This window comes from Lissotriton helveticus, chromosome 4_1 (assembly GCF_964261635.1).
Source record: "Lissotriton helveticus chromosome 4_1, aLisHel1.1, whole genome shotgun sequence".
Lineage (NCBI taxonomy): Eukaryota > Metazoa > Chordata > Amphibia > Caudata > Salamandridae > Lissotriton > Lissotriton helveticus.
The window spans coordinates 785,998,232-786,011,029 of NC_136063.1; the positions used below are offsets into that span (position 1 = coordinate 785,998,232).

The 12,798-nt window shown below is 44.1% G+C and overlaps 2 protein-coding genes across 2 annotated transcripts in view; one reads left to right on the forward strand and one right to left on the reverse strand.

Moving 5' to 3' along the window:
• The window catches only part of NPC1 (NPC intracellular cholesterol transporter 1), a 310,606-nt gene extending 298,687 nt beyond the window's left edge, over window positions 1-11,919 (forward strand). Inside the window, exon 25 of the mRNA XM_078687419.1 lies at window positions 11,057-11,919. Within this exon, the coding sequence (XP_078543545.1) occupies window positions 11,057-11,139 (83 nt within the window). The 3' untranslated portion in view covers window positions 11,140-11,919. The remainder of the gene's footprint in view (window positions 1-11,056) is intronic.
• RMC1 (regulator of MON1-CCZ1) overlaps window positions 11,562-12,798 on the reverse strand; it is a 266,564-nt gene continuing 265,327 nt past the window's right edge. The window contains exon 20 of the mRNA XM_078687420.1: window positions 11,562-11,767. Within this exon, the coding sequence (XP_078543546.1) occupies window positions 11,688-11,767 (80 nt within the window). The 3' untranslated portion in view covers window positions 11,562-11,687. The remainder of the gene's footprint in view (window positions 11,768-12,798) is intronic.

Below are 12,798 nucleotides of genomic sequence, written 5' to 3' on the forward strand. Positions count from 1 at the left end.
TTTCTGCTCCTTTTTCATAACATCCCTGTGGTTTTATCCAAGGCCTTTTTCAAACAATTGACCCAGGTCCTCATAAGGCTAGCTTGGGGGGGGTAAACAACCCAGAGTCCAGTGGAAGGTACTGATGCTTCCTTATGAAATGGGGGGTTTGGGTGCCCCGGACATGGAGAGATACTACAGGGTGGCTCAGGCAGCCCATCTGCACACATGGATACATGGAGACCCAGATATCCCTCATGTTATACTTGAACGGCTGTTCGCTGACCCTTCCCCATTATCGGCCACTGTCTGCTACCTGGTTGACCCAGGCGTTGGCAAACTGGACTCGATCAAAACTACGAATCACGCCTGGCATGCGTTGGTGCGGGCACGGAATTGTGACCTGCTGTATTCCCCACTAATGCGGATAGAATGGGCAGTGTGGCTAGCCCCACTAAAAGAGAAGGGAGTCACGAAAGCTTTGCATGAACTGGGAATTACAAAGATGGAAGATATGTTCTTCAATGGGACGGTAAAAACCTGGGAGCAGGTTCTCCCCTCGCAGACAGAGGCCTCCCTTTTACTACGCTTTCAATTCCACAGGGTCCGAAGTGCGTTGCTGGACCTCTTGGGTACGGACTTGGCAGAACCGCCCGAAGTCCCGGAGCTCACTTACGTGATCAAAACGGTGCCGTCCCGCAAACTAGTTACTAACCTCACTAAACTAGCAGTCCAACATAAGCAGTTCCAATACTCCAAGGCTAGGACAGAATGGCAGCGCGATTTGCAAATGCAAATAGATGACGAGATGTGGAGGTATTGTTGTTCCAGCACTAGGAAACTGTCACTAAATGGAAGGCACAGATTGGTTCATTTCAAACACATACAACGCGTTTACTATACCCCAGAGAGACTCCATAGATATGGACTCAGGCAGTCAGGGGAGTGTGAACGTTGTCATGTGCAAGTTGCAGATTTTATGCATTTGGCATGGAACTGTCCAGGTATCGCTAAATTCTGGGTAGAGGTGTTCTCGGAACTGAGCCGGATATTAGACACAGAGATCGCGGTGAGCTCGGCACTGGCGCTTCTGGGATATTCCAGGGCACTCCCGGTGGCACTGCGACGCTTGGCTGATATGGCTTTGTTAATTGCCAGGCGGGTTGTTGCTGTTTGCTGGATGAGGGGACCATTACCTACAAAGAAGAGATGGGCCAGGGACATGTTATACTGCTGTACTCAATCGGAAATATATAGCGAATTACTTCCACCCAAGAGCCGTCCAAAGAACTTCTGGGGTCTATATCAGACATATCTAAGTGCAGGGGAGGGGGAGGAGACAGAACAGGGTGAGGTAATTGATATGCTTGACGCACTTGAGGGATACGCTAAGCCTGAAGAGGGGGAGTGCACTGAGTAACGTGGGATCAGAAGGGGAACGATATGAACCTAAGGGGGGAGTGGGGGCGGGGTGCGCTACACAGCCTAGCAACACTGCCAGGAGAGTCGAATGGAGAGTGGTTCTTAGCGACGCTGTACTAAAGATGCCGATGACCAGACTCCGGAAGTGGTGCAAGCTTTTCTGTAGTGGGCGGAGGAGGGGGTTGTTTGATAGACTTCTTCCATGTGTTCAAATTGGGGGGGCAACAGCTGGCGAGTTGAGGGTGGGGGGTTGTTGGGGTAGGATTTCAGGATTAGGATAATGTTAGGAGCCTACTCTTGGTTTACAGCTCACTGGGCTTGGCGTGTTAATGGCCCAACCATAGGAGAAGGCGTTGGTGCAGGGTGTTTTTGACTAGCAGAACGCATTGAAACTGATGATATGAGTGAAGATTCTGGCATTACATCCCCAGTGAGCGCCCCCGGGATGCCGGCTGTAAGGCTGTGTTAGATGTGACTATCTATGCGAACAACCTGCTTATACTTTGCTGCCGGCCCCAGGGTTGTAGGCTGCACGCTGTGTTAAGTGTTATGTGAGAGAATAAAGGTTTAAAAAAAAATACGCATTATTATAGCTTGTAACACCCCCTCACACGCAACACGCCTTGTTACAGCTGCTTATTACAGAGTTAGCAGATAGGCTGTTTTTCATATTTCAGCCAAAGCAAACAAGCGGCACTGAAAGCGATCGCTATTGTTAAATTAAAAAAAAAAACGCACGTGCCACTGCAAGCCATATGTCTTCAATTATAGCGCCCGTGTCTGGGCACGATAATTGAAGACATATGGGCTTTGGTGCGCGTAACAGACACCAATAGGCCATGGGCGGAGCAATGCGCCCACCTTTAGCCTATTGCGTGCTCTGTTTAAAAAAACACGCACGCAAAGCCCAATAGCTGAACCCAAAAGGAAAAGCACACGCATGAGCATGTGCCATTCCAGGGACTGTTTTCAAACCCCAGAAAAAATAGCTCGCCTGCGCAAGTAGTGCTGCCCACTGCATCGCGAGGCCTCAAAGGGGCTGTGTGGGGGTCATGTACCCTATGTTGGGAGGTGATTCTCCTTTACATGTGGGTGCAGCAATAACAAATCTTCTAAATAGCAGCTCATCTCACACGTTCTTTCAAAGCGACAAGGGATGCACTCGGTCATCTCCAGACTGGCTGTTCCATTCATGGATCTCTTCACTGCATATGGATCAGGAAGTGTCCTGTGTTGTTCCATATACTTCTCTCTGAATTTTCCCTTGGAGATGCCTTTAGGTTTAGTTGGTCTTGGGCCTGTTGTATTCGTGCCCGTCAATCCCACTTGTGTCCAAAGTCCTGCTGGAAGTGTGGGAGGATGGGGCAAAGCACATGCTCATCACTCTAGACTGGGCAAGGAGGTTCTGGTATGCTGATCTGTTAGCAGTCTGCTTCACTTTCCTTTAAGCACAGAGTAGACCTGTTCTCGCAGCAGGAGAAGATTCTGCTCCTCATTCGCTGCAGCTAGAATCCTTGTACCTTCCTAATGATGATGATGATGATGCAGGTATCTGGGTTGCCTAGGAAGTCTGGTTCAAATCTGTCCAAACAGGCCTTTAAAACAGGCTTGTTCTGTTTTGAGAGTTGAAAGGTATTTCTTTAATGTAAAAAAACAACAAAGGAGTGACTTGTTGGCGCTGTGGGCAGAGAAATAAAGCCAGGGACACCAAAGGAAAAAAGCCTCCCACCAATAGTGACAAGGCGATATTGGAACCTACTTGGTCCGCAAAACGTTTCGGGCGGCGGCAGCGGACCAAGTAGGTTCATGGCGGCGAGCCGCTACTAGCGAATGGCCGTAGCGTGAAGAGAGCCTCCCCCGCTCAGCCCACTGATGACAGCACCACAATATCGTGCTATTTTTGGGCCCCTGGAAATACTAGGGTTGCAGAAACCGAATAATTCCGGTATTTTTAGAATATAATTTTTCACATACTACATATCCACTGGTTGGACACGCCTTAGCGAGCGTGGACCACCAGGGATATTCACTTTAATGGTCCTGAAGAAAGCTGCATTAATTACCATAGACAGCTGAAACATGTCGACCTACTTTTGAAGGGATATAAGTGGTCAAGAATATTACCACTACCAATATCCTATACACTGCTTTTTACAATATTAGCTGACCACAAAAGAAAGTTGTTTTTGGTACAACTAATATTTTTTAACATCTCACTAACACTTGCACATAACACATACCTATCAAGTCCATTTCACAATAACCTGCTCCGCTGCAAATCAGGCGTTGAAGCACACTGGAGGGACATTCGGGGCCTCCAGTGGGAACCCCATGATGAAGCATGTCACCACTAGGGTGAGTGAGGGTTCTTCTTAAACAAATATGAGTTATTGTTTTCTCCCCTTTGGTATGTGATTTCACTCTTTCCTGCAATTTTGGTTCCAATATCGCCTTGTCACTATTGGTGGGAGGCTTTTTTCCTTTGGTGTCCCTGACTTTATTTCTCTGCCCACAGCGCCAACAAGTCACTCCTTTGTTGTTTTTTGCATTTATGATTGGGGATACAGGAGTGACTTCTTGTTTATCCTCTCTCTCTCTTGTTGTTAATATATATTTCTTTAATGTAGTCAATACCAGACCAGGTAGGTCTGGTGGTGACTACATTAAAAGACTATGTGACAGCAGTGTCTGCATTAGTATGTCTTCCTTACAACATCCTTCCTTGTTAAAATTGTTGCTAGTGGAGCAGTCATTTGTTTCCTCCCACTCCATTTATCGTTTCTTAGTGGGATTTAATTCTTGTATCGATTTTATTGATGGCATCTCCTTTCAAACCAATGCTATTGCCTAATTTGACTTACTCTAAAAACTGTTAATGGCAATAACGTATGCTGGTAGGGTCTGAGGAGTTCAGACCCTCTGTTTGTTCACTCTAAATTGTTTCCTACACGGCTACGTTGGTTTTTCATACCTGCCCCCTCTTCTTGCCCAAGTTGCTTTCTCTGTTCCACCTGGGCCATTCAGTCACCCTCCCACTTTTCTTCCCTACTCCACATCCAGCCAAGGAGGAGGAATGGCTGCATAGACCAGACCCTAGATGTGCGCCATTAGATTGCTACAGCATGCGACTGGTCTGTTAATGACCAGCTCTTTGAGCTTTGCGGGTCTAAAATGGGCACGGTGGTGACCAGATGTGCAGTTTTGAAAAGTGTCATCCTCTATATAAAGATCTGCTCTGCCCTCGCCAATAGTGTCCTTTAAATGGCATTTGTGCTTATTCTGCTAGGGTCATGGTGTTCCACAGCTCTTTCCAAAGGTGTAGCCACCTGGCTGATATATGAAACTGGTACATCATCTTTCTTGAATTCTTTTGCAAAGCTCTACTGCATCACGGCTCGGGCACGCAGAAATGTATTGCATGGCATCCTTGGTTAACCAGCCCTATCCACTCCTACTTTGGTACTGCCTTGGAACGCATTCTTAAGAATAGGAATCTGTGGGAAGATGTTGCCCTCAGTAATATTTCCGGTTTCCCCATTATCTTCCTCCACATTACTCATTGTCTTCGATACATTCAGTAAGCTAGAGCCGTACTTAATAAGACCCCATGCTACCATATGTTATGAGCCTCGGTGGAGAGCGGAAAAAGGTATCAGGAATTGACATCAGTGTGAAAGGTGGCGCCTATTATACTTCCATGATGTTGCCTCTAAAAGTGGAGTCCTGCCTGGAGCTGCGTGGCACCACCTGGCAGAAAAAGGGATTTGAACCAGTCTGAAACCTGAAACATTATACAGAAGGGGAAGAATAAGCACATTATTCTGTATCAATGAGAATTATAGTTACAGAAGGCGAATAACCCTTCTGTTATTTTAGTGCCTGTTATAGCTATTTCGGTTCCTCTTCAGACTTGGTTTGGTGCAAATAAAAAAAAAAAAGTAATAAAGTAACACCACCGCTTTAGGTGGCATAGTCTATAGGTCAGAGCTATGACTGGAGTTGTATGGTGGCATTGGACAGCTTTTGCTAGAAGAAAACGTTTACAGATTTGGTATGGCACCTGGGGATGTTTGCAAGGAAAGGAGTCTGTGGGAAGATAGCATATTCACCAGAAAAATACATATTTTTAGAGAGGCATTTCAGCGAGGGTGTAAGTAGAGGTGAAACAAGCAAGTTTGTAAGCCCATTTTTCAGCAGCAACCATTGAAGATCATTCAGCACTGGTCTTTGCGGTTGAAGGGTGGAAGCCTAGATTTGTAAAGGCCAATCAAGGAGGTATTACCATACTTGATTGGTTTAAGACACACAGCTTGAACAACAAGTATACATTTGTGAAGAAAAAGTTATTTTATCTTCAGTAACACTTTTTCTGATGGATAATCTATCTACTTCACAAATACCTCACCTTTTTAATATCACTTGGTGCCAGACTGTATCCGAAACGTTTGTATAGCTCTCCTCTGCTGGTAAGTGGCGCCATTACTGTGAATTGCAATTAACTCCTGTGCAACTACAGGATCAGACACCACCCACTCTTCCTCTTTGAACGACAGAAGCACATGAGCTAGGGACAGCATCTTGAACTTTTTCTTGTAAAAATTCCAGACCTGGAGATCCAGAGTCTGATGCAGACCACTGTCCTTCCGGGGAAATGGGCGGTACTGAGAGTAGTGTCCCTGCCCAATTTCCTGCTATGGATCCAGCACCACTGCTCCCTTCTTTAGAAGGGTTTCCATCTGTTGCTTTTGGAGCCCAAAGTGATCTTCTGACTAAAGGGACTCGAGAGGGGTACGCGAAGGGAGGAGGAACCTTAGTCATGTGTGCCTCCTCAAAGTTACTGAGGACTCCATAGCACTGCCGCAGAGTACCCTGTATCCAGGCCAGCCCTGATCTGCATGGAAACGTCCTGGTCATCCCTCACTACCTCAACAAAATTATCATTTAAGTGATCAAGTAAACTCAGCACCACTGTGTTCACAATGTCTCACAAAGCCCTGGTATGCATGCAACATTCATGGACCTCTAGGCCAAACTGTTTGTAAAGAAAACTTTCTTCTGTTCCTCCTCCAGTTTTCTGGGATTCTCAGTTCGAAGGAGCCATACGTTGGCTCAAAGGAAACGATGGCAGAGATTGAGGATTGCCTTATCACGGTTGCAAAAAGATTTAAAAAGAATGTGGCTAGCTACTGGGAGCTTGTCCAAACATCTATGATAACCTGAGATGTGTGTTCACTTGTGGAGTTCAATGACATGGGGGAAAGGCCACAGTAGCCCTTATTTGGTAGTATAACCTTGAGGTGAAATCCTGAGTAAGAAACTTCTCACTAGCAAGAGGCAGTAAAGTAATTTTAGACGGATTCTTAGTGCCAGGTAGCTAGATGACGCTACCTTGCAGATTTGATAAGATAAAAGACAGCAGGTGGTCTGACATGATTTAAAGGTTCTGCACATGTTTGCCTATAGTCTTGTCAGAGCTTTGGTCTCCTACCTCTGTCGTGATGACCCACAAAGAAGGATGTAAATCCTGTATTTAATTAATTAGCATCAGTGTGTACAGCAATGTCCTTAAGAAGAGTGGAAATTTGATTGAGTGCCAAGGGATTCATGGTGGAGATGCAAGACTAGCCAAGTCTTCTATGCAGAACAATAAAAAGAGTGTCCTTAGGATCTAATAAGAGGGGCAAGTAGAACTATTTATTGAATAAGGTTGATCTAAGTTAGGAACCTTGCGGGACCCTGCAAGAAACCTTCCCAAAATTGAATAGAGAAAGAGTAAGAACTATGACTTGCTCTGTCCGATAAAGATTGGCAAAGCAGTGCACTGGCTCTCACTTCTAGTTGGACCAAATGCAAAATTAAAATTGCGTGAGAGGTGGTCTAAAGGGCAACTGATCCTCCTTGGTCTTAATGTCTGATATCATCCGATCCCGCTGTCAAGACGGATCTAGTAGCATCAACCTACCAGAACAGGATCCTAAAAAAAAAGTTTAAAGAATGTGCCTTAGATTGTGGCTTTCAAGATTTTCACAGAGTTCAATAGAGGTGGGAGTAGCTCTCTCAGAGCAAGGAGGATTAGACAACTCAATTTTTAGGAGAGAAAATCTTGCTGGAGGAGTAACTGGTTAGAACTTTAGAAATATTGGCTTTATACATATTGCGTGCTTGGATATGTACAAATATGATTCTGGGCAGTTGTTTTTCTACAATTACATTCTGCCTGTCTGAAGTAAAAGCTGTATTTTTTTTTTTAAATGAACCCTGTGAAAGGCCTTTCATTGAAGGCCAGATTTTCATTATGAACAGCGCCAGTCTTAAAGCATCAGTGATCCAGATTTCTGATTGTAGAAAAATCGGAGGAGGTAATAAATATGATCAATAATATAGCCTACTATAGGTTGTGCAATGTCTACAGATTGCTTTTGCCTCTTTGGACAAAACAGCTTACAGGAGTGATATGCATATCATGAGTGCAGACACTTAATGTATAGCAGGGTTGTAACTCAACAGCAGCTAAAAGTGCACTCAGCCTGTGGCACAAATTTAATAGGGAAATAGGCGGCACCTAAAGGCTAAGGCTCAGAACCCCATTGTGTACTGGTACACGACTTGGGGATGCTACTGTGCTGGCTGGATTTGGGTAATCAACCAGGTTGGTAGAGCAGAATGGCGTGGAGAACATACACGGAAACGAGAAGCTGAAGCAGGAGAACACGGCGAAATCTCTCTCTTCCCCTTCTTATATTTGGGTTCAGCATACACGGAAAAGAAAGACTGAAGCAGGGGAGCGAGGCTAAATCTTTCTAGACCTCCTTCTCACAACTGTAGTGCCTCGGGAGAAAGAGCAATAAATAGAGTCCCTTACATAATCGCTGTCTTTTACTTAGAGGAGTATAGACCATTCTATACTTCTTCCATTCGCAAAAACACGCGACAAAATAGATTATGCCGTATCCTTAAAAGCCCTAGTCCTGATGAGGCCCGTAAATGTTTGGGCTGAAACGCGTCGACATTTGTTATGAAGACACCATCAAAGATTTATGACTATTAAAATTGATTACAAGGAGTACTTACATAATAGAGATCCAAACAAATATACCTCCTAGGCCCTTATGTTTTTGGTTGATCTCGTTTTGAAGGAATGCACTTTATAGTTTTTGAAGCATGATCCTCGTTAAAAAATATGGGCTACAATATACAAAGGTCCAAAATATATGTTAGTTTGTCAATGTAAATATTGTGTACATATTTTTGTAGTTTGTATTGAGTATATATATGTTGTGTGTGTATATATATATATATATATTGTATTTGTTGTGTATATATATACATGTTTTGAAAAAGAAAAGAAAAACTTTTTCTTTCTATGAAAAAATAGAGTGAAAACAAATAAAAATAACAGACTTATTATTGGTTTGACGGTTGGTTGCAGATGAATATAAAACACAGATTGTTTTATATTCAGGTTCAAGTCTCGGCAACAATGCTCAACATCCTGTGATTCTGGGCAAATCACTTATTCTCCCCATGCCTAACAAAAATGAATGTCCTTCTGTAACGAAACTGGTGCTATGTAAAGCGCTCTGATTCCCGATGTCTCGGGTCTAGTTTGCGCTATATAAAACTATTTTTTTTTTTTAAATGAAGTGATAAAGGAAACATTGCCCTTTGGATAGATTTTTGGCGACAGAGATACATCATGGGGGCAATATTCCGGACTGACAACTCCTGAGTAACACAGCTGGAGATTTATTAAAACTGATAAGACGGGCTTTAATGTCAGCATCTTATTGGAGATCCTTGAATTTTCTACAGAGTTATCGATCTCGGGCAGTTCTAATCGGATCCAATTTGATTTTTCACTGGGTATATATATTATGCTAGAAAATTCTAAATAGGTAGGGCAGTTGACAATACATGCTTGCGAGGGACAGGCACCTTTTTGCAAACACTATGGGAGTGCCTCTCGAATAAGAGTTATTGGGTGGGGCGGTGCAAAAGGAATTGGAATCAACCCTTGGACTCTCTCTCTCTTAAACTGAAGCATCCACTTTACAGCTGGGTATAAGAAATGAAACTGACCTCTATTAAAAAACTACTTAATAATCAAGGATTTGCAGTTTCAAACATAAATTTGGCCAGAAATGGGGCTGCTCTGCTACACCACTCTTGGAAGAGTGGACCAGGGCATGGACTGTTGTATGGCCATAGAGCAGGTGTCAGAAAGTTAGTGAAGATTTGTTGGGGCAGGATAGAACGAGCTAGTATTGGTTAAGCTGCTGGTAAAGTTTTGACTCCCAGGGCCTCATTTACAGCCAGCCTTTCTGCTGCACGTCAAAGAAAAGGGCAGGAATAGATATGGCGCATTCCTATCCTCCTCACCTGCGCTGCCTTACAAGCAGGTGTGCGCCAGCGCAGATACCCTTGCGTCATTTTGCAAGCGTGCCTGCGCTGAGGGATTGATTGTTTTTGTGCAGAAAGGTGTACTGTAGAATGCAGCACGCATGGAAAAACAAGGATAAATGTAAGTATTTCTCCTTGTTGCGCCTCCTTACGCCGCTCCCGGGGAGGCGTAGGTTTCTGATGCATTCCCAGGTTTACAAAATGTTGTCAATCTGGGAATGAGTCAAGTTCCATGGATGTTGAGTTGGAACACCCATGGAACGTTAACGCAGTTAAGCATGAAAGAGAAACATATTTACAAGGCCATGAAAAGTCGAGCAGGGTGACTTTACAGGGCCTTGCATATATGGGGAAGCTCATTGTGCTGTCGGTGCATCAATAAAAGTGACGCACCGCAAGCGTAATACTCTTGTAAATAAGATCCCCAGTTTAAAATAATCCAGGGGTCTGTGCCTTAAATTATGGGATACGTCCTTCCTGGGGGTTGTTTAACCATGTACTGTACTCTACTGGACCACTACTTCTTTTGGCACTGTCGTTTCATACCAAATGACAATATTTATTTAACTTGCAGTTCAATGTTCTATTGCTTGATACTTTTAACCCCTTCGCTGCGGCGGCTATTCCGCCGCAACGTTAAGGGGGCGGGGCGGCGACGCGGCGGTCCCGTGCTCGTGACGGAACCGCTCCGTCACGGCACGCGGTGAGCTGTGCTTGTGACGGAACGGTTCCGTCACGGCCCCGCCCGCTCAATAGAACGCGCCGCGCAGGCGCGGCGGCGGGGCCGTGACGGAACCGTTCCGTCACCAGCACAGCCCACCCGAGGCTCGTGACGGAACGGTTCCGTCACGAGCATGGGAGGGGTTAAAGTATGGCAGTCCTGTAGGTAGTGCCCATCAAAGAGTAGTTTCTCCTCATAAGTGATAGTTATGTACTGTTGAAAGTAGGATTGTCGTGTTAAGATGTGGCGTGAAGGGTTTCAGAAGTGAATGCCACGTAGGTGCCATATTAGCCACTTCCCTAGCATTGCCCCTCTACATGATCGTGAGTACATAAAGTCAATTTTTGGCCTTTCCAGCAAAATCAGTTGGTTCAGAACTTCAACAGGGCAGTAATAAAATAAAAATGTTGCCACATATCACGTAACGTTAGTTTATTTGAATAGACATGAAAAGAATTTCAATTCAGTGTGTCCGTAAGGAGACAAATGTATCTTGGTGATGTCCTCAACAACTTTTAATTATCTTCTCTATAGGGCCACGAGTAAACCGAGCCAAAGTGAACGCCGCGCAGGAAAGGTTTAAAGGCACGGAGCGAGAGAGACTCCTCAATTTCTAGGCCTTGGCGACAGAAGGCGGAAGAACAACAAACAGTGGTTACACGGACACTAAACAGGGAAGCGCACTGTGCCGACGCGGCGGCTAAAGATGGCTGACAGTGGGGAGCGCATGGTGGGGACTGTAAGGCTACGTTTTCAAACAGCAACTTTGTAACTCAGGAAGCTTTTCACAGGTTATTCTGCAAAATCATCAGTGTCAACAAAGGCTACGTCTTAGAACTCGAAGACTTTTATAGAAAATATTGAAGAAAGTGAAACGATGTTTGTACACCTGGGTTTTTCTTTATGCAAGCAGATGTACAATTTGTAGATTTTTTAAAGAAAAAAAATGCTAATTAACAGTGTTTGCTGATTTGTTTGGGGGGGGAGAGGGGGGGGGGGGGGGGTTCGCAATCCGTAAGAAGGAGAGCTGCAGACTGTATATACATAATATATTTTTATTACATTCTCAGATATGTACGCAATTTTGTAATGAAGAAAAACTCTTATTAATGCTATAATAAATTAACTTTATACACATTGTGTACAGAATAGCGGCAAATGCTTTTCAGAAAGCTGTAGGTTTCATGAGAGCCTGTTCCCCGAACACCTGCTTGAAAAAGACGATATGTTCCTCACAGTGTTCTCCTGCAAAAGAAAACAAAGTGTCGGGACTGACAGATGCATGGAGTTTGTCAGAAGAAAGGACTATGAATGAAACCAAGCAATAACGTTTACACTTTGCATTCCAGTTTTATTTAAAAAATAAAATAAATAAATAAATATACATGCTCGACTAATTATGGTTAAAATGTGCTATTTTTGCGTGTTCAAAAGAAGTTGCCACACGATAACTATTCCTAAAATTATGCATGTCCTAGATGCGAAGTTCCCAGCACTTGAATGGAATTACCTACCTTCGGTTCCAATCTGTTTTGGGGCTCTAGAAAACGGATTTGGAGACAATATTCCTTGAAGAAGATTGATATTTAAAGGGGTAATGAATGCATGTTCTGTTTTAACAGCAAATGATTCAAGGCGACGATCATTTTATGTGTGCATGCTCTATGGGGGGGGGGGGGGAACTGGTGGAATGACAACGGTGCCTGTGATTTCACACTTTTTTTCTGATGCTATTTTTGCTGTGTTTTGCCATTTAAATGACTGAAGAGGTTAAATGAAGAAAGAGTAGAATAAAACAATACTCACTTTACAACATCTGTCAATAAATGTGCAGTTATTTCAATGGATACTTTAGAGGGGGGGAAGGTGTAGCACGTTTACATTTTCTTAAGTCACCACAAATTCAAGTGGAGGACCAGGGTCCAACTGGATTCACAGGATGTACGGTTTCTGCATCGTCACCCCAGATTTGATGCCTTTGCTGAACCCTACATTTTTGATGGCTTTAGAACTCTGTGCACCTTACCCCTGCTATCTAGTAGTAAAAATGGGTGCACTCTCCTTTTAGCCATGGTTAAATGTTCTTCGTAATTGGAACGTTTTAACTTGCCTAAAATCCATAGGGAAATATGGTGTAACAAAGTGAATCCAGGGCTTGGAATTTAAAATGCTACTTGGGACTGCAGCACATATTGTAATACCTGCTGCTTGGCTGTGCACACACACACAGCGTCTGACCTACGTGTTTAGCCTGACAGCTGCAGTGTGACTTGTAA